General features: G+C 38.8%; 1 protein-coding gene across 16 annotated transcripts in view; it reads right to left on the reverse strand.

The window, feature by feature from the left end:
• PLEKHA5 (pleckstrin homology domain containing A5) overlaps positions 1 to 22,378 on the reverse strand; it is a 289,350-nt gene that overhangs the window by 124,233 nt on the left and 142,739 nt on the right. For all 16 annotated transcript variants that reach the window (XM_030541890.1, XM_030541899.1, XM_030541871.1 and 13 more), the window contains 2 exons: positions 8,523 to 8,606; positions 7,503 to 7,623 (listed from right to left, as the gene is read on the reverse strand). In XM_030541890.1, the coding sequence (XP_030397750.1) occupies positions 7,503 to 7,623; positions 8,523 to 8,606 (205 nt within the window). The remainder of the gene's footprint in view (positions 1 to 7,502; positions 7,624 to 8,522; positions 8,607 to 22,378) is intronic.

Below are 22,378 nucleotides of genomic sequence, written 5' to 3' on the forward strand. Positions count from 1 at the left end.
TTCCTGTGCTGTATATTTATGCCTGCCTACGGTAATTTTCACTCCATACATCTGAAGAAGTGGGTCACAGCCCACGAAAGCTTATGCTCTAATAAATGTGTCAGTCTTTAAGGTGCCACAAGATCCTCATTGTTTTTGCTGAAACAGACTAACATGGCTACCCTTCTGTACCTCAAAGGGGACTTCAGGCCTTAACTGATGTTTGTTAAGATACTCAGATGAAAGGTCCTTATAAATATGAAAAATACTATTATTGCTTCTCGTATCTACAAACTTGTGTTCCAAAAATTATTGCCTGAATATGGGGTTGCTTTGTGGAGATGCTTTCTAAATTTGTATTTAGACACTGAGCTGTGGTATACAAAGCCTCTAATTTAGAGAGACAATTCCACAAGTTATGAGGGAATGACACATTTGAAACGTGCAAAGACATGATACAGCCAACACAAATGCTGAACATGGACAATTCTGGCTTTGCTCTCAGATAAACAACTATCTTAGTAACCCATGCATAGGACAGCTCTTTGATTGCATAAATTAAGCAGTGGGAGCATGGTCAAACAAGATTTCAGTGGAAACTGATTTTCAGATTAACAAACACTTTAGTGTGCCCACTGTGTAACTGCTGAATTTCGACTCTGCCTGTAACAGAGTCTTTTCCATATATGTAGCAGACAATATTAAGACACTAGCACTGGCAATACAGGAGACGAGGGAGAAAAAGATTTTTAATTTTAATACAAAATTCAAAATGAAGACTATATTATATATTTTTCTGAAATTCTGATGTGTTTGTATTCTCTTGGAAGCATGCTAATGTATTTCTCTACTAAGTTTGCAAAGCACAGATTATTAAAAATTCCGTATGTCAGAATGTACTTTTATTAAACAGCCTTGTTGAAATGAACAAGACATTTAGGTTAGATTTCAAAGGGACTTTTCATAATACAATAGCACACGTAACACTGCATAATATATTTTACCTTAATAATAATAAGCAGCTTTTGTAAACAATATTTTCTGTGAACAGCAGCATAAGGTCTTAAAATAAAAAGAGGTTTACAATCAAAAATCTTTATTAAGGGGTTGACTTAAACTCACAAGATGAAAAGCAAGGGTGAAGAGGCTGTTTTAAGTTCATTTGGAAGCAAGGCAGCTGAGCAAAATTTAGTTTAGGAAAAAAGCTTAAGCAATTTAAAATACACACAATTCAGAACAAAAGTCAAAACTGTTCTAAAGCTTAACATTTTGGTTTTGGAAACTCAATCCATATTCAGGAGAAGTCAGCAAATGTTTTTCAGAAGATTTATTTTATAAGAAGTAGAAGGAATAATATGGAAGACAAGACTATTCAGACAGAATAAATTAAAGATCAGGTCTGACAACTATACATTAAGATTCCAAAACTTGGAAGTTGTTGTGGCAAATTAAATTCAAATTATTATGTTTACATTTTTTTTAAATAGATTCATAATTGTTTTCAAAGACATTTCCCTATGTCCCATTAAAGAGCTGATTACTAAAACTGGGTACAATTTTTCACCAAAATAAGTTATTTTTGGCTAAAAATGCAGTTTTGATTGACCTAAACTTCTTGAAAAATTGATACAAGTTTGCCAAATAGTATGTCCAAATATCTATATCTATATATTTTAAAAATTCACAAAGGGACTTGGCTGTCATCCCCAGGACAGCAAGAGTGAGAACGACACTACAGACTTGGAGGGGGAGGACAGAGGAGGCTTGGGTGTTAGAGCATTCGCCTTGGAGACAAGTCCCTGCTCCAATTACTATTTATGAACAGTTTCAACAGGAGAGAGGGACACTTGCCCAGAACACCCTACAGTCCAGGTGTGTCAAACTCAAATGACCACAAGGGCCACATAAGGTCTAGTGAATGGGCCTGAGGGCTGCATCACCGACACCCCCACCCTCACTGCCCCCGGCCCCGCCTCCATTCCACTCCTCCCATGAGGCCCTGCTCCTGCCCCGCCGCCAGGCCAGGCCAGGACAGGACAGGACAGGCTCCACTCCAGGAAGCAGCAGGAACCACGGCCCCTGGGGAAATGGGGGTGGGCACAGGGCTCTGCTGCTGCTCCTCCAGGTACCTCCCACACAGCTCCCATTGGCTGGGGTTCCCTGTTCCTGGCCAATGGGAGCTGCAGGGGGCAGTACTTGAAGCAAGGCAACACAGGAGCCCTCTGCCTCCTCCCCTCCAGCCCAAAAGGATGTGCTGCCAGCCGCTTCAGGGAGTGGCGTGGGGCTTGCGGCGCCATGGGGGGCAATCCCGTGGGCCTAGTTTGCCCATCTCTGGCCTAGAGGTAGGCAGAGGAGAGAGGGGGGCACGGGGAGCTTGGTGGGCTGCACAAAAGAGCACGTGCTTGAGACTCCAGCTATAGTCCAATGAATACGGCATTCTCCTGCAATGTCGGAGACAAGTTAAAATCCCCACCCCACATCAGGTGGATATAGGGAAGACAGGTTTAATTCCCCTATCATAAGTAAATGCCCTAACTGCTGGTCTAAAGGCTGAAAATGAGAAAGCAACTCAATTACACCAGCAACAATTTGTGAATCTAGCCCTTCATCTCCTTTCCTTTTAAAAAGGATAACTGGAAATGAAAAAAAAAAGTGGTGTGTTTGACCTGAAACAAAATGTGTCCACTTGTTTTAAATCAGTTTTTTGTCTGTCTGTTTTTTTTAATAAAGAGTTTTTGGTTTCTGGCTGAATTTTTTTTCCCCAAACAAAAAAACAGCACTACTAATTACTCATCAAAATCCTTCAATATTTTCTACCATGCAATATACAAACAAAATGGTCTTTGCATGTTCTAAGAACCAGTGATGCAATACTCATGCCCACACTACCATTTGGTATGAAAGGGCATAAGCTCCCCAACGCAAGGCCCACAAATCCCTTTTTGTTTGCAAAATGGTTAATGCATCCAGGTGGTGCTGCCAAAAAAACAAATAATTTCAACTCCTCTAGCAGATTCAGGTAATTTAAATGCACATCTCTTTGGTTTGGTAACCAAGTACATGCACACTTTCACACAAAGCTCATGGAGCTCAGAAGTGAACCTTTATAGGCTCTTACATTTTACCAACTGCAAATATCTACTTAGGTTAACAGGGCACTACTTGAGTTTTCTAATATTAGTTAATAAACAGAACACCAGACACGTCAATTATTTTATCTTATACTGTATAATGAGAATCTCAGTTCTCACACAATCTGTTCTAAAGATCTCAAGACTATGTATTTAAAAACCTTAGAATAGTATAAGTATTATAGTCAAGCCAGTGCTTAGTGGAAAAAAGTGTGTGGGAGGGTAGATCACCACTCATTCAGTCCCCTTCATTCCCCCATCAGTTTTGCCTCCCCCTCTTCCCAAATCTCTCTGGAGTTCTTCATCCTCCTTCCCCAGGTCTGGAGGGCTTCAGCAGGGTTCCCCCTCTCCCGATTCCCAGGCTGGGTGTTAAAGGGAAGGGAGAGGAGCACAGGACCCATCTGGATGCTCAAAGGATGGGGAAGGAGGGAGCAGAGTTGACCTGAGCACCTTGGCTATTTCTGTTCCCTGCTACCTTCCTGTGTGAACGGTCAGTGTCTGCTCTTGGGGAGAGAGCTCTGCCTGCCTAATGCAGTAGTCCTGATAGGCTAGTGAGGGGGAATGATGCCAATCTTCTGGAGAAGAGCCAATCAGAGGAGATCCCCCACATGCACACCCTCCCAACAAGTGTGTGCTTCTCAGCAAGCCAGCTCCAGTTGTAGATATTTCCTGGATCTGCAACCCTTTTTGACCCAGCACGCTTTAAACACTGTGTGAAGCTACTGTATTACTTAAATACTACATCAAAAGTATGCTGTCACCTTGTGGGTTAGTTTTCTAAAGAACACAGAAGCAAAACTATTGCTTAAGCATTTTAAAACAAGGCTTGGAAATGTCAGTAACAAATTGGAAGCGTTCCCTTGTGATATGTGTGGGTTGTGATGAGGTGCATCTAAGCGATCAATTTCTGCCAACTTTAATTTTTTGTTTAAAAGTAAGTTTCTAATCCTTATGATTGATAAGATAACTTTCCAAATATGAACAAATGCAGTGTTGCCTTCTTAATTCTGTAGGCAGCTCTAGCATCAATGCTGCTTGAAAATTCCAAGCACTGGCAGGGAAATTGAGAAGACTGGGCAGTACTGCTATTATTCAGAAGTTTGTGGGCAACAATGAACCTAACAAGGATCATGTCCGTTTCCCAACCCAGTGTCTGCTAATGCTTGGGAAAGATATGAAGAACTGCAGAGGTAGACACTGGAGCCACAGAGATCACCATGAGACCAGTACAATTTTGTCTGTGCAAGTACATACCATATTATGGAGCAATATTCCCTTTATATGCATAGGGGTTCGATCATATCATTCATAAAGGCCTTTATAAAGATTTTATTACCATCTGCAGAATAAATGGAGGATATCAACTCTGAAAGAGAGGCTGGAGGAAGGGTAGAATAATGGAAACACCCTCTCATCACTCCACTTCTTAGCAGCCATGAGGTATGGAGGGAGAATGCCAGGCTCTATCCACACCATCTTCAGTAGATTTTGGTCTAGGATGGGAAGGAAGTAAAAGGAGCACCTTTTCCTTTCCAGAAATCAGGAAGTTGGACAAGTGGCTTTGAAGTTAGAACACACTTGAGGCTGACTGGAAAGGTGGAGCATTTAACACCACTCTGGTATGACTCTCCACTCTCTCCTTTGTCAGCATTTTATTTTATTTTTGGGTGGAGAGAGGAAGGGAGCAAGAGAAGGAGGCCTGAGTGTCTAATCAAGCCCCTTGCTGCTTGGTCTCACTCAGCTCACCTCATTTTTTGTATCAACCTCTGAACAATGGCTTCAGACCTCTAGTCAGCCTTTTCTGAACAAAACTGCGAACAATTTTCTACAAATATTGTTATATTAATTCTGGATTGTTTTATATTAATAAAAGGAGCAGCATTGTACTAACAAGAGCCTTGAAACAGTCCTTTATCTAAACTGAGCTGTTCCCAATATGAAATTCATCGTCTCCCCAACTAATTAGATAAACCCATTGGCAATTTTCATTAGTCATCCCTGAAAATGGTTGAGTTTACAAACAACTTTAATAAATTGCCACCAATATTTTTGCTTGTCTTAGAAGTAACCAAATGTAGCCTTCTCTCTCTTTCCCTAATTTATGGAGAACCTAAATAACTATTCTCTCAACTATTTTCTCTCTCATACATTATAATACTAATTTTAAGACCGACTCAGAGACTAGCATTGGTAAGGCAGCCCTGGCACCTCAAGTCCTCTATTCATAGATAGAGGTAGACATCAGAACTGACAGCACAAACCTCCTCATGATTGGACTAAAGTTCCTCAATACTATCACTGAAGGGCCACTTCTAAGCACAAGGGATAACAGTCTTAAACTGCATTCAACCTATGGGCCCTCTGAAATTGCCAGAGGCTGATTAGTGTCAACTATGGTTTCTATGTTGCAGATACTTGTCTTCTGAGACTGGACTATCAAAAATGGTACAATAATACAAACAAGCTTATTTTTGATAACTGTATTTAAAGTAACTTGAATAGCATTCACATGAACATCGTAAGTAGTTAATTTAATAACTGAAAAAAGGATAATGAGCACAACTTTTAGTATAAAAGCAAAAGTCTCATTTCTCTAAAAAGTAGCTCAATAAATCCCATTCAACAAAACAGTCAGTGCCTCTGACTTAACAATGTAGACAAATGCCTATAATTCAATAGCCAGTGGTAATCTCAATTTCTTTCCAGTACATTGTCAACCAAATACAGTAAGTAGTTTATTTTAATTTTGCCTGTAAAAGCTCTAAACTAATTTCCTGACTGTCCCCCAAATGGAAGTGAACATATTTCCCCTTCCCTTCATCCATATTTCACCCCACATAATGAACTCTAACATAGCTCTGTGGTAATAATTTTGTATCAGCATCATTGACATCATCAGCACAGTTCTGAGAAAAAGATTTTATTGTGCTTTTTTTATGGCTATCCCTGCAGGGGCTTAGCAACTATTGTAAGGTCATGCTGAACAGTAGCATTTTTTAATAAATCAACATTGCTACTATTTTCTCAGCAACACTGTTAGATTAAGGCATTTTCTAGAATCTGGAAGTCTTTCTTCACTAGATAACAGTTTTAATGTAGGTCAAGTTCTTGCCTGACCATTTGATTGTGTCCATTTAAAACAAAAGCTGCTTTAGCAGCAGTCTCCAACATGCTCAAAATGTCTTATTTTATGGGCAATCGTAAAATGTTTATTTTTTCACAAAGAAAATAAACAGGGTTTCAATCTAAACTTGCTGAAATTAAAGAAATTGCTCAGTTAACACTAACACTTCAAAGTATGTATGTTACAAATTTGATTCATTTGCAGGAGAACCACTTTGCTGGGTACAGTCTTTCAGTGCCTAATTCAACAGGTATTTTTGTTTGCAACTGAGAATGTAAAAATACTCAAGAAGAAATGTTAACTGCTGACTAGAAGACAGATGGCACTGCTTATCTCATCACTAACCAAGATGTCATCTGGCTAACTTTTCTCTGAAGATAATAAATCTATCCTGGCAAAACCCAATGAAAATTTTCAGTTTTGTAGTAAGTGAACTGTCCTTCTACAAAGTGGCCTCTAACTGAAAAACAAAATGAAACTTGTAGTTCTATACTGTCTTTTATCCAAGGATCTCTAAAGCTTTTTGCTTCATAACATCTCTGAAGGGCCAGGAAGTATCTCCCAGTTACAGATGGGGAAACTGAAGCACAACGTAGTTAAGTTGATTTAGCCAAGATCCCACAAATAAGGCAAAGCCAGGAATAGAATTCAAGTTTCCTCACTTCCAGTCCTGTGCTTTAACCACAAGACCAGACTACAAAACAAAAAACAGATTGCTTATGATTTCATGGGCTACTGAGCAATTTTCCTACCTAGTTGCACTGAAATTCTAGTACTGGCGGTTGCTAGTTAAAATGTAACCTTTGCCATATGGTCTGTTCCCATAACCACTTTTAAGAGCTACACCAATCCCTTACTAATTGCTATAATTCCATACTCCTGCCTTGAGGATGTTCAGTCAAATCTTTCAAAACATAGTGCAATTGTCCACAGGCACATTTACCTATATGCCCACTCAAACACACAGTTGCTCATATACAAAACAAGAAAGATGTTTAATATCAAAGAATTTCAGAACGTGAAAGTCATAAGAGCCAAGAAGCCTGTGACAAAAATTACAGCTCTAGTGATAAGTTATTTCAGACACCTCAGCTTCCAAATAAAAACATTCAGGTTATCAAGTGCCCTGAGATATACATATGCTTTGTTTCTTTTTTTAAATGGAATATTAATTACAAAGTTTCTCTTTAATTATAGGACTCTGTTTGCTATCTTATGGAATAATTGAATAATTTTACATTAATAAATAAACTGATACAGTGACTTACTCTGCCCACAGGGCTCACTGGATGCACAGCATAATCTGATGTCAAATTGTAGTTGGAAGCGTCACTTATTGTGCTTACTGTTTGTTCTCTCTTTTCTTCAGATGTCATAGTTGCAGCAGTCCTGAAAACAGAATATTCAGTAACACCAGAAACTGCTATGTGTGCAGACTGATATTAAAATGTGTCCCTAAGATGTTCTCTAATAGTGGCTGTGTCCTACTTTTCCAATTTTGAAGCAAGCAATTCAGATTTCATGAGAAAATTATCCGCATCAAGTATTAAAAAGGTCATTAAATTGCATAGCAAAGACAAACTTAATTCTATTACAGGAAATTCTTAAAGTTGCTTTAAACTAATTCAAATTTGTGGTTTACCACAGAGCACAGGTAGTAAGAGAATGCTGTACAGGTTAGTGAAAATATGAGACTTAAGTATTACTGAAGTTCAGTCTGGTAATTTGATTAGATACACAAGACACAGCCACTTCATAACCAGAGATCAGGAATTACTACTGCACATAAATTCTCGATTCCCCTAAACCATCAGGAAGGTCTAAGGAAATCATGTCATTCATGATTTATTCTGCAAGAGTAATGAAACAGTAGTCAACAAACCTCTTGACAAGGCAATGGAATAACAATATTAAATGGAAAAGGAGTCCTACCTGCTACAGGAGATATGGAATGCCAGCATATTCCAGAGCAATTCAAATGGATCATCAAAAATGTACCTTATGGTAGCCTACTGGACTATCCTGCTAAAAAACTTTTAGTTTACTCTGCATGCAAATTGGGTAGAGTAACTGAAGTGAACAGTGAAATAATGGTCCCAATACTTCATTAAAACACAGAAAACCCTATTTGGATTATTTGTTTTACTGTGCTTCTTTGGTCTTGGATTAGCAGAGTGCAGAAGAATTAGATAACAAAAATCAATTTTTATATTGATCGGAGCTCATTTGTGAAATGTATGAATTAAGAATGCATGTATTTTATATTGTGCAAAGCACATTTCACTTACTGTTCATTCACAACAAAAATACAGTTATCCTGTGATGGCTGTCCTGTTACTGGATGCTTGCAGGTCACTTTCCGTTCATTATGACTGTGGACAAGAGAGACAGGCATTTATAAAGTTACATATTTTGTAGTTTTCTGTAAAATTATTTTAAGGATTTAATGTAAGGTCCAAATACAAGGAAAATAACTGGACGGTTCCACGAAGAGTTCATTGTGACATCTGGAATTTAATTCCTGGCAACTACAGATGTAAAACATTTTTGTGTCTTTGAATGTTGTGCCCTTATCCACACTACAGTTGAAACCATGCAACCAGTTTATATTTAAAATGGATGCTAATATTGCTTCATTCACAAAAAGATTGAAACTCTTATGGTAAATATTTTCTAACAATTTAGAGAGGAAAAAATATTTGAGCTTTTAACACTGCTCTAGGGATTAAAAAATGCTAATGATTTCTAATCTGGAGTTTGGCATTTTTTTCATTTAAAACTTCCAAGTAAAATGCCATGATATTCATAAAGAAACATTATGAACTCGTAAGAGCCAAAAAGAGAGATTACAGCTAGATATATACACAAGAGAAAACCCATGTTTCATTTTAACTTAATCAAGCACAAATAAATTACATTTCATGGTCATATTACCCCGCATATTGTTTACAACATCATAATGAATGCAAATATAAATATTAGTTAGGCACAATAAATGCATGCAACAAGAGAATATATTAAAATCAATGGTTTTGTAATGATGTCCTAAATTCTTCTCATCACTATAGGGAACATATATGACTAACATTTGGCACAAAACTGAAGAAGCAGTTCAAAAATCAAAACAAATTTTCAGATTTTCTTCAAGTTGAGAGTGAGATTTAAACCTGGAATAATCTGGAGTAGTGTAACATTCAGCATATTTACTATGGTACAAATGTATTTTTCATGAGGTATTTAATAGAACCTGTATCCCAGGATCCTTCATGTAATTTAACAACAGAAGGAGGAAGAAATTAAAAAGGGATAAGAGAAAATGTATGCTTTTACCTTACATTTGAAAACAAAGTGTCACTAACATACATAAAAAGTCCATTCAAAACAGCAGAAACTCTGTAATAGAAGGTTCTTCTACCAGCAATATCAATATTTTGTGGAAGACAGGCAGACTAAGGTCAATGCTAAATGAGTGGAAGGAGGAGAAAATTTCACAGGGATAAGCTAAACCTATGAAAAAGGCTGTAACCTTTCTAAGTAGGTTAATTTTGACTGATACCATAGGCATAAGAATAGGATTCATTTGGTCACTACACCAGAAGCATGTAAAAAGTATCAATACACCTGTTTTGGCTATACAAAAAAAGTGCTGTATTCCCAGAAGGGTGTCTGCTTCATATGAAAGTATCATGTGTGCATGTGATCCCAATGCAACTCAAGCAGATTTTGGGAGAGGGAAAATGGAGATAAGCTAGGTCGTTTTATCCTCACAATGGCTTGAAGCATTCTATAATACTGGGTTTTCTACCCTCCTTCCAGCAGATACAAATTGTCAAAAAATATTTCTGTATTGGACATTCCTTGGAATGCTGCAGCCGTCTCCTCCATTTTGTTACTTTTCAGGCAACGGTCAATACCACCAAACCCTCCAGTGTGCTGGTAATTTTTCAAGATTGCCTACATTGAAAATATTTTTGATCTCCTCCTCCTGGCAAGAGGGTAAAAACCTGATGTTACAAACTAAAAGTTGCAGCAGGTCTCAAGATGGGGCCTTTCTAAATATAGCTTACTGAAGAAATTCTAGATAAGAGTTACAGACCTGGGAGATGGTTATCTTAGAAGCAGGAGATGCTCGTCTGGCCCTTTCCTACCTCTGCACGTAGTAACTTTAAGTAGTATCTTCATACTAATTTAGTGAAAGGAGTTGAACTGATAAGGAAAATTATCAAGGGAGAGAATTCAAGTGAAACAAAAGTTGAAGGCCACAATAATAAAAATCAGAAGTATATTGCAAGCGGTAAAAATAAAATGAAGCTAAAATAAAAAGATCAAAGTAGAGTTTCAACTTAGACACATTCTCTCTCACCAGAATCAGACTTCATCTAAAGTTTCACAATTTCAAGTCTCTGAAGACAGACTAACCAGCAGGTGCCAAAAATTCAAAACCAAGCAGCCATTGTTGGTTTTCTTCCAAGTTCTGTGTGAAACAGAACATACACTTGTAGTTGTTTAGGCAAAAGCACAACAATAAACAATGGCCTTGTTAAGGCACTGGACTGGGATGCTAGATCTTTGGGTTCAATTATCCACTCTGCCACACACTTCTGATCTTGTGTAACCTTGACCAAGTCACTTAATTTCTCTATTCCTCAGTGCCTTATCTGTAAAATAGGGGTTATGCTTCCTTGTCTCACAGGGATGTTGAGAGAATAAGTACATTCATGTCTGTGTGGCACTCAGATACTAGAATCATGAAGGTCATGTAGGCTACCAGAGAGTATTCACTGTTGCCACTACAGTTGCAGCTGATATAGGAAAATGTCAAAGCTATTTGTATGGAAACATAAAACCTATTAACTGAAGTAACAGAAGATCCCTCTATAAAGTTTTCAGATACTTCTAAAGTCCATCATATCAAAACTAAACTGTTATATGTAATCTCAAACCATAGTATCTATAATCAATGCAATACATACAATAGCAAATGCTTTGCAGTATTAATTTCTATCTTAAATGAGGTTTTTCACTTTCAGAGAGCTTATTTGTATCTAGGCAAGTTCAATAAATTTGGAGTAAACATTAGAAAATTTTTGCCAATATTTCTTTTTTCTTTTCTACTTTTTATTTGGTACATTGAAAATTATAACATTGATTTTTGCTATCAAATCTATTTACCTAGAAGTACTGATAGCAGACACAGCTCTCTCTTTGTATAAGGGAAATACCTTTATTTCTGCACCAACTTTCCCAAAAAATTCACATGTAGACAGGTAACAAACCGGGAAAACATCAGTCTTCCATCGAAACTTTCAGAAAATTACAAAAATCTTAGAACTGGTTCAGAATGAAAGTTTACAGCACTTGAAAGATAACCTTTGGTTATAGACACTAACGTTTTAACTATACAAAATACTGTTTACCGTGCAAATCTTGCTCTCCATCCCCTGAAGTCTTAACTTCAGCAAGATAATCAAAGTAGTGTAGGACTGGAAGGGACCTCAAGAGGTCATCTAGCCCAGTCCCTTGCACTCAAGGCAGGACTATCTAATAACTAGACCACTCCCGAGAGGAATCTTAACATTTCCCTGGCTGATGCTTATATTAAAAAGCTTAGATTTTGATCACTTTGCAGTTTCACAGTCATGATCTAGTCACAAGTCCCCTTTCACACAAAAACCTACAGTAAAAAAAAATTAAGCTTCTTTCATGTTTAAGCTGTATTGGATATAATATGCAAACACAAAACAGAAAAAGAGGTAAAAATGTAACCCATTTCTTTGTACCATTTTTTCTTATGTCACAGAGTTTAGTTTAAAGAAAGTTGTGGACATTTGCAGCTAATAATGACTGAAGTACATCATTCTCTATCTTTTTAGAACAACTATAATCAGTTTAACCTCTGAAAAAGATTCTATTGGGAAAGTACATCCATAACCTTTGAAGGGCCATGATAAAGATTCTGATTTGCTTAGTCCTTGCCATCCTAAATTGTTATGATTCTATGTTCCCTAAGAAAGATAAAGTGGCTCAGAGAAAATAAAACTAAGTTACAAACATCACTGCACAACATACATTTTTAGGTGGATATTTTTCCTCCAATTCAACAGACTCACTTTCTTGATCTCTCGAGGAAGGCTGGAGAATTGTATCCACAAGACTTGAAATTATGAAATACAGGGCACAAATTGAACTTTTATCATCATAAAATAATTATTTTCAACTTTTTTTTTCCATGTGGCCTTAGTGGGCAACATTAAGCTGGACCCATCTAAGTTAGCCATAAATGATGGTATTTAAAAGTTCCTGAGGAGCACAAGTTTCACCGACTTTCCATGGGACTCATGCTTCTAATTCAGGCTTTTTTTTAAATCCCACAGTAAGTCATAAAAGGGTGTCATTCAGTTAGGTTATAGTGATGTAGACTGCTCTAATGTTTAACCTTGACAATTTGACACAGCTGGCCATCAACTGGCATCCCAAAAGGCTGCTAAGTAGAATATTCCCTCTTTCGTTGGGAGGGAACAACTTGCACACACTGGCACCGCCTAGCTCAATAAGAAGCTGTGTTCACTCCTCCTTACTAAAGGAAAGGTCATCTAAATGGCAAGAATAAATGGAAAATATTGGAGAGAAGGGAGCAATCCCAGATGACTACAAAAAACCATTTGAGGACAATGGTTAGGTCAATAATTTTAGGGCTAAACCTAGAAAAAAGAGACACCATCTTTCTCCCCCATTCACACTGATGTGACAGACAGACATGTCAGAAGTTGAAAACCTGGCCCAATAATGAGTATTTGGTAGAAAGGGGGCCTGCAAAGTTGGTATGGACATTGTAAAAGTACATTGTGAAGCAAGGAGCCATTTCCCTTCCTTGTTTAGAGATCTCTACCACTTAAATGGGCAAGGAATACTTCTTTTTCCACCTCTCCTAACCCAGACTCCCAAACAAAGTCATGTGAATGAACATGCATTGCAGCTAACAATGAATGTCAACTTGTTCTAGTAATAAAAAATGCTTTATGTAAAGAATTGTGATTTGTTAACTAAAACCCAAATATTTTCTTTTAAAAAACAGTGGATTTTCATTTCTGACCCCAAACAGCTGGGTTTCAGGACTATTTTAACTTAGATTACCAACATTTACCTAAATTTCTCAAAATACTTATCTAAGAAGTACAGTCCCTAGATAATTTCTATGTCCCTTCTATATAACAGTAGCCCCAAGGCATTTATTTACAGGATTCATCTCTTGTAGTTCACTGAAAATTTTATTAAAAGCTACAAAGCACCAGGCACAATTTCCAGTGTGTTCAATTTAGGCATCAGTGAGTGACCCACAAAATTTCACTCTAGATCTCTACACAAGCACAGTGTTTTGTATATTTCATTATGATAATATGCATCTAATTAATATAAAAGTCAATGGAAATCAAGCCAAATTTTTCCCTTTAATATTTTAGCACGTTCATTTCCCAGTTTCCACAACCAAAACCACACTTCAGAATTACAACCTTGCATCTTTCTGTGTCTGTATTTGTACTGTGTGGTAAGGATAATATTAGTGGGTATAAAAACAGTTAGAAGCCAAGGTATTTTAAAAGCAACAAAGAGTCCTATGGCACCTTATAGACTAACAGATGTTTCGGAGCATGAGCTTTCGTGGGTGAATATCCACTTCGTCTGATGCACGATGTATTTTAACTCATTCTTTCCTTTCACTTAGGCAGAAATATAGCATCCTTGTGAATACATGCACGCACTAAAACTTCTCTCAAAATGGAGGTCCAAATTCTGTTCTTGGTTACACCATTATACACAGAGTATTTCCATTAACACAACTCAGCAACTGGCTCTATTTTAATTGCAGGCGCTGGGCTATCAACAATATTGTCATGTCAAGAGCCAAAATCAAAAACCAAAACTTCCTTGGATATTTTTATTAATATTCATGATCACACGTTCCCTAACTCAATATATACAGTTGGCTGTTATATATGCCACTGGGGCAATGATACTCAGACTGAGGCTCTTTAATGTGCCTCTTGTGGCTCCTTGCAGCATGATATTAAAACACTCAATTAACAACCAATCAGGATGTTTTTATTATGTTATTAACCAATTGTAGTTGATGAAATACTTTGTCAGTCATTTTGCTGTGAGAATAATATATCCCTCTATATAAAATGAAACAATGAATTCACACTACTGTAGCTCTTTTGGGTAACGATGAACGGTAATTTGGCTCCTGAACCACTGAGGTCTGAGTATCACTGCACTGGGGTATGTAGAACTCCAGAAGCAGGTACAGCTGGCTGAGACGACATTTCAGATATGCATTCAGTAGAAAATAAACTATTTTTTGCCTGTGTCATGGATCTTACTTTGTTCTTAGTTCCACTAAGGTCCATCAATGGTCACCTGTTAAAAAGTGGGTCAAAATTTCAATTCGGTTTCATAATACCTTGGGGACAAATTCTGTTCTCAACTACACAGTGTAACCCAACAATTCACTGTAGCAAAACAATTTAGCTTGTTCCATGTGATTTCGGAAAACAGGAGTTTTATTTTTTTTTTCCTATCTCAACAGTACAGAATCTGGTACTACTTTGTGAAGAGCCAACAAAACCCAGTTTTTTCTATATGGGAAACCATCTTTCAGGGTGACAACTTCACTACTATCCATTTTACATTCCACTCATGCTGTTGCCTGCTAGCCTCTGCTTCCCTCTCCCTCCTAACATTCTTTCAGAGCAATGCTCTGTTTACAAGGTGTGGTACAAGCTAACTATCGTGCACTTTCACACCCTTCCTCTCTCCAAACACATTCATTGCATTGTTAACCTGCTCTAAGCTCTGGTTTACACTACAAACTTATGTCAGTGTAACTATATAGCTCAAGGGTGTCAATTTTCCACCCCTCCAAGTGATGTGCACTTCTACCCCACTATAATGTGACCCGATATAATGCGAGTCCACATACAGGGCGGTAGCAGCGGGGCTCCGGCGGCGCTTTAAAGGGTCCGGGGCTCTGGCTGCTGTGGGGAGCCCAGGGCCCTTTAAATCACCACTGGAGCCCTGCCACTGCTACCCTAGGGCTGCAACAGCGAGGCTCTGCCGGCGATTTAAAGGGCCTAGGGCTCACCGGAGCCTCAGGACCTTTAAATCACCGCTGAAGCCCTGCCAACGCTACCCCAATATAACGGCATTTCATCTGTAACATGGTAGGGATTTCATGTTACCCTGCGTTCTCGGGGTAGAGGTGTAATTATAAGTAATCTAACCCAAGGTGTAGAGAGCACAATGTCAACTCGACGACTTTTCCCACTGACTTAGTTATTGCCTCTTGGGGAGGTGGGGTACCTATGCTGATGGGAGAAGCTTTCACTAATTGGGAGTGTTTCACTAATCGCTGATTGGGAGTGTTTTCACTAAGTACTGCAGCACAGTAAGTGTAAACAAGCCCTAATACTACATAAAGAATACCGAATCAATTTAACTGGGGCCAAGCATGGAACAAAGACTCAACGCGAGGCTAAAAAAGGCTTCACATAGAAAGTTTTGGACACATTTCTCTCCTCCTAAGAGCATGTCTACAGTACAGACTTAAAATTAACCTGATGCCCACACTACCCTCCTTCTGTCAGTGGTGCGCATCCTCATCAGGAGTGCTTTCACTGACTGAAGAAGGGCAGGGCAGAGGGAGGCTTGCAGCCAGGGCTTAGCTCCCCATATGGAGTGGAGGCCGGTCTCCCAGGCTTCTTGCCTCTTGGTTCCCGGCCAGGGAGCTGGGAGTCGGGCAGGTGCAGCCCGGATCAGAACAGGGACCTGGGGGCAGCCAAAGATCTAGCATGGAGCCCTGAAATTGACAAGACAGTCAACAGCTGATATAAGTAACAATGTGTCTATACAGGCACTGCTTCGCACTACATAAGTCCTATGTCTCTTGTGGAGGTGGAGTTATGTCTGCATAGCAGGGTACATCCATCAGTGGGACAAGGCTGTAGTGTATATTATACTGAAATAATCAGCTGTATGTAAGCTACTTTACATCGACTTAACTCTAGTGTAGACCAGATCTAAACAACAGCCTCATGCTACGATTATTCAACAATTCTGAAGATAGTACTTACCATAACCTACATTAGTAGGAGTATTGCCAGCAGATCAAGGGAAGCGATTATTCCCCTCTATTTGGCACTGGTGAGGCCACACCTGGAGTATTGTGTCCAGTTTTGGTCCTCCCACTACAGAAGGGATGTGGACAAATTGGAGAGTGTGTCCAGTGGAGGGCAACAAAAATGATTAGGGGGCTGGGCACGACTTACAATGAGAGGCTGAGGAAACTGGGGTTATTTAGTCTGCAGAAAAGAAGCGTGAGGGGGGATTTGACAGCAGCCTTCAACTATCTGAAGGGGGTTCCAAAGATGATGGAGCTAGGCTGTTCTCAGTGGTGGCAGATGACCGAATAAGAAGCAATGGTCTCAAGCTGCAATGGGGGAGGTCTAGGTTGGATATTAGGAAACACTATTTCACTAACAGGGTGGTGAAGCACTGGAATATGTTACCTAGGGAGGTGGTGGAATCTCCATCCTTACAGGTTTTTAAGGTCTGGCTTGAAAAAGCACTGGGCTGATTTAGTTGGTGTTGGTTCTGCTTTGAGCAGGGCGTTGGTCTAGATGACCTCCTGAGGCCCTCTTCCAACCCTAATATTCTATGATAATAAGAAAATGAGATTCACATTGTCAGTTTCCTTTCAGTGACAGACTGCAAGAGTCTTGCTGGGCTCTGCAGAGCAGGGAGCTGTGCAAACAGCCTATCTCAGACTCCCCAATGGTGCACAAGGGCCTCCCACAACAGAAGTCCTTGCACTTCAGATGGAGCATACAGACTGCTCACTCCTACTTCCCCAGGAAGAATAGCAAAAAGATGCAACCAAGGCTTATATTTACTAAACTACCCACCGCACATTGGTTCTGGTACACAATGGGAACAATATATTCCATCCTAATGTGGACTGAACAGCCCTGCCTGAGGAGCAGTCCTATTTTGCACCACTAACTGCCACAATCTAGCCCATAATGGAGAGGAAGCCAGATGTTATGTTCTTGACTGATAATCCAATCTGCTAATATAACTGCAGTACTTTCCCTTCATCTGGATATACCAAAAGACAGTCTTCTAGGATCACTACATACGCCTTCCTATGTTTTCACTAGCTTGCAGATGCTCCCATTTCAAAATCCTTTTTATTTCTAGCTTACCCACATCGTGCAAAAGTGTGTTGGCTCCCTAATATTTTTGCTCTAAACCAAAGACCAGAAGTATAACTGGATTCAAAAAATTAATTACATACATTCAAGGAGGATAGGTCCACCATTGGCTATTAGCCAAAATGGTCAGGGATGCAGTCCCATGCTCCAGGTGTTCCGAAACCTCTGACTGCCAGAAATGGAGATGACACAGGATGGATCACTCTAAGATTCCTATTATGTTCATTCTCTCTGATGCATCTGGCACTGGCTACTGTTGTAAGAGGATACTGGGCTGGAGGGACCAGTGATCTGATCCAGTACGGTTATATTTATGTTCTTAACTAAGAACAAGTAAATTTAGAATTCTGTCCAGTTTCTCATTGTGAATGGACTAGTATTTTCCTGTGGTTTTTATTTGGAGGAGGTGAGCAACTCAGCTAGAGTAGATGGAACAGAATGATGGAACAGACCAATTGTATAGCAGGATAGAAGACCAGGGAAAACTGAGGGCTAAGAACAGCTTTCATCTGGAATAGAGCAATTCAGTCAGAATTAGAAAGACAGATCAAAAGATCAGGGCTGGAACATTTGGTTTTGGGCTCTCTTTAATAAAACACATTTGATTGATTTCCCTGCCCTACAAGAAATGGAGTTCAGCCAGAACTCTCATAGTGACATCTGGCTTTCTCCCATTGAAACTAAAACTAAAGGCTACTTCAGTGCTTCTCTAGAGACTTACCTTTGCACATATTATATGTTACTAACACTAGAGCCTTCTTATTTGCTCATTTCTAATAAAGCTAACAAAGCAAAAGTTGAGTAATACTTCACTGGAAAAACAGGAACAAAAACAAAAACATGATGTTATGAACTAAAAGCCATATCTTAATTTTAAAAGACTTTATTTTAATAAAGGAGTAGTTATATCAAGATAAGTAACCTAACAAATATTAAGGGGGAAGAGTAAATGTGAAGACTGATTTACCAAGCTCTTGATGTATTAACCAAATCCTTATTTAGCGAATGTAATTCATGTGTCAGACTATTTATTCAGCAATACTCACTTTAAGAAATGTCCTTATTTTGCAAGAAAAGTAAAATTACGTATTGTTTCTACCACGACTTACTTACATTTAAAAACTGCAAACAAATTCTAGAAAAAGTTATGGGGCAGATGCATCCCTGCTCTCTTTATAAATGCATTAGGTTTCTGCACAGACAAATTTAAACTGGAGACAAACAGAGCAAGTCTGATCAAGCTCTGTTCTACTTCTGCACTGGTGTTTCAGATCTGAACAGGAAAAAAGTATGTCAGCAACTTCTGCCTCATTTTTGCTTTCCAGTCTAAGAACAACTTTTCATTTCTAACTGAAATAAATGCAGGAACGTAGGGTTACCTAATAGAAAGTTACTTGAATTTGGAAAAATATAAGTAAATGCAGCCCCTATGTATAACTGTTAGCAAGGATGTGGTCTGTGGTTGTTCAACTCCTTCCATTTTACTAAAAATGCAATGCCACATGGCATAGTAAATAGCACATGCAAGCATTTTCCAGTAGGTACTCAAATACCCATTTATTATGAGTCTTTTTTCAATTAAGGGGTTTTGAACAATAAATTTGGGAACCACATTGCATGGCTGCAACAGAAAACAGATGAATATCAAAAGTTTTACTGTCAGAGTAAAAAAGACAATCCATGCTTCCAACGTGTGTGCACATTGCCACTCACTTTAAACTGAAAAACATCAGTGTTTGGAATTAATTTGTTTCCCTTCCTGCATCCACATATTTTAGTATGTATGCACACCACATTTTTCCATTTGTTTGGCAGACAATGACATAACTTATTTTAGGGCTGCTGCTGTCACCACTCTTGATCGAGTGAGAATATATTTCCTAGGGGCCTATTCTCCTGATGCTTTTAAAAAAAAATTAATTCAAAACAGGATTGCCAACATACAAAAAGATTGTTTCCCTCTTACTGTTGTCCAGTTGCCTTCCTATTTCATTTTTACATAGATCATTGTTCTCAGTTCTTTCACTATACTTATTCTCAAAGATCGTTCTAGAAAGCATATGATTGCTTCTGCTGCATCCAGTACTTTTGAAATTGCAAGCTTTCATTTCTACAAGACCTTTCTTAATCAAAAAGCCAATTTAAATCTGCCTGAAAGTCAAGAATTTAATATAAATAGAAAACTCCTGCTACAAACCTGATGTTATTAATACATTCTTATTAAATGTTTCATGCTGTCTGGAGGGGCTCACAACCCTGACTGTCTACTTTGGGGTAGTCTGTCATGAGCAGAGCAGATACCCCAAAATGGTAGTATGTCCTATAGCAGGGGTTCTCAACTCTTTTTCTTCGAGTTTCCCTCACCCCAAATGCTATAAAAAAAATCCAGGGCCCACCTGTGCCACAACTGCTTTTTCTGCATATCCAGTAGACTAAAAGCTGTATTAAATGGATTGTTAGACAGTTAAACACACACTGTAGATAGATTAGATAGATAGATAAAAGACAAGATAGGTATAAAATTAAACTTTTTTTTTTTAATTTACTCAGTGCAAAACTTGTTGCTGGTGCTGATCAACAATCCTGTCAAGAAGTGGGGGTATCTTTGACAAGAACACACGCATGTCATGGTCAATATTCATCTTGGTTCAGTACTTTGTTTTCATTGACGTCATGGCAGAAAATCCAGCTTCACAGTAGTAGGTGGTATCGAAGACGATTAAAACTTTCAGTGCTGCAGAAGAAGCAGTGCTGTATTCATCAGAATACTCACACCAAAATGTTTCCAGCACCATTTCTTTGAACCTGGTTCTGAGGGTGCTGTCTGATGAAATGTCAGTGAGCTCTTCTAACAGTTTTGATGGGACAAGGGATGGAAATTTTGCTTCTCACTGACGGGTTTGTAGTCCACATGTATAGACTTTTGTTCTGTTATGAGTTCAGGAATATAAGCATTAAATCTGTTAAGCAGACCAGACAGATACGCTGCTAGCAAATGTTTAATTACATTGATGTCAGAATTTTGTTCCTGAATGAAAGAACATAAGCGCTCAACACATTTTATCAGTAGTGCCCTGACAGACACGAACTTTCCAGAGTTGTAATTTTCTTTTGAATGCCTCAATTCTTTAACGCTGGGCAATAAAATTAGTGTTCCTGCCTTTCACAGTTTTATTCAGCTTATTCATGTCACTGAATACGTCGACAAGGTAACCCAGCTTTGCCAGACACACATCATCTTTCAGCACTTCTGCTGCAAGTTCAGGGTTCTTATTAGTTAAGAAAGTACATAAAACTTTTCCTTGAGATTAAATAAATGGGCAAGTATTCTGCCTCAGGGTAGCCATTTCACTTCTGGATGCATGAGCAAGGAATGGTGCTCTGTACTCACCTCCTCGGAAAGTGCAGCAAAACACCTGGAGTTTGTTGCTCAGGATTTAATAAAATTAACAAGTGTTACCACTGTGTTTACTGCTTTTATTTTTTGCACAAAACCAGAATGCTTTCCAAGTCATTGTGGCTCCATCAGTGCAGACCCCAATGCAATTAGTCCAGCTGATTTCTACTGAAATCATAAAATCTGACCATTTGAAAATGCCATCCGACTTTGCTGATGTCTTGATCTCTTCGCAAACCAAAAAGTTTTCCTTTATTTCCTTATTCCACACATAAGGAACATAGGCAAGTAAATGGGAAATTTTCAAAGTGTCTATGGATTCATCTAGTTATATAGCAAAATCATTGTCACGCAGCCAATCAATACGCTGAGAAACTATCTTCTGACATAGAAATGATCTCTCATTTGGAAGTGCCATTTGACAGTAGTATTTTTGTCTGTGCTTTGGCCTTCTCCTCTCCAAACACTTCCTTTATTATTTCAACACAAGGCATTAATAAAGTCTCAGCAACGGTGCATGCTTTTTTTTTTTTCGTTTTAGCAATTTTCTGTGCCCCTATGTAAAATGATCTTAGGTGTTTTTACCCGCAGTAGTTGTAAATTTCATTACTGCTTTAGTACCAAGCAGCTCCTTGGCCTTTTGCTTAAAAAAATGAACAGTGCTTATCCTTATAGATTTCATTCTTTGTAATTAAATGTGTCTATAATTTGGAGGGTTTCAAACATTCCTTAGACAGTACTTATGCACAAATCCTTAGACAGTACTTATGCACAAATTACACACTGAGGTTGAGGCAGATCTCCACTTCCATAACAAATAAAACCAAAATTCAGATAGCTGTCTTCATATTTCCTAAATTTTGCAAGGTTAATAATGGCTTTATGTTTTTTACTCACGCCATCTCCTCAGTATTCTTCAGCTCTTACGGTGGCTGAACTTGAAGGAAGGTCGGTATCTCTGATCTCTGAGTTTTGTTGTTTTGAAGCTGATGGCTGAATTAAAATTTTATCATAACTGATATGTATTGTTTACGTTTACACCAATTTTCCCTGTGCTGTGTAACTTGTCCTTCTCCCACTGAAATAGCTCCTTCCCACCCAGTAAATAGAGCTGCGCCAAAACCTGCAAGGCTGGCGTTAGACTCACTGGGCTCAGGGCAGAAACCAAGGAGTGGGCTCTCACATGCCAGGTCTCTTGGAGCAGAACAAGCATTGGGCCAGAAGACATTGAGGCTGACCTACAGGCTGGGAGTCCCAAACCTCAATGGTTGACTCATAAGTCTGAGCCTGACATCCTGAGGATGAAGCCATGGCATAAAGCTTTGCCTTCTGCCCAGTGAGGGAAGGGGCTTCAGCCTGCAGGGAGCACCACAGATCTGGGCTTCAGCTCCCAGCTCTTGCTTCAGCACTCTGGCTCCCTGCTTAAGCCTGTGGGGCACTGTGGTTCATGACTTTACCCCACAGTGGCACCAGCACT

Source organism: Gopherus evgoodei, chromosome 1, assembly GCF_007399415.2.
Source record: "Gopherus evgoodei ecotype Sinaloan lineage chromosome 1, rGopEvg1_v1.p, whole genome shotgun sequence".
In the NCBI taxonomy this organism is placed as follows: domain Eukaryota; kingdom Metazoa; phylum Chordata; order Testudines; family Testudinidae; genus Gopherus; species Gopherus evgoodei.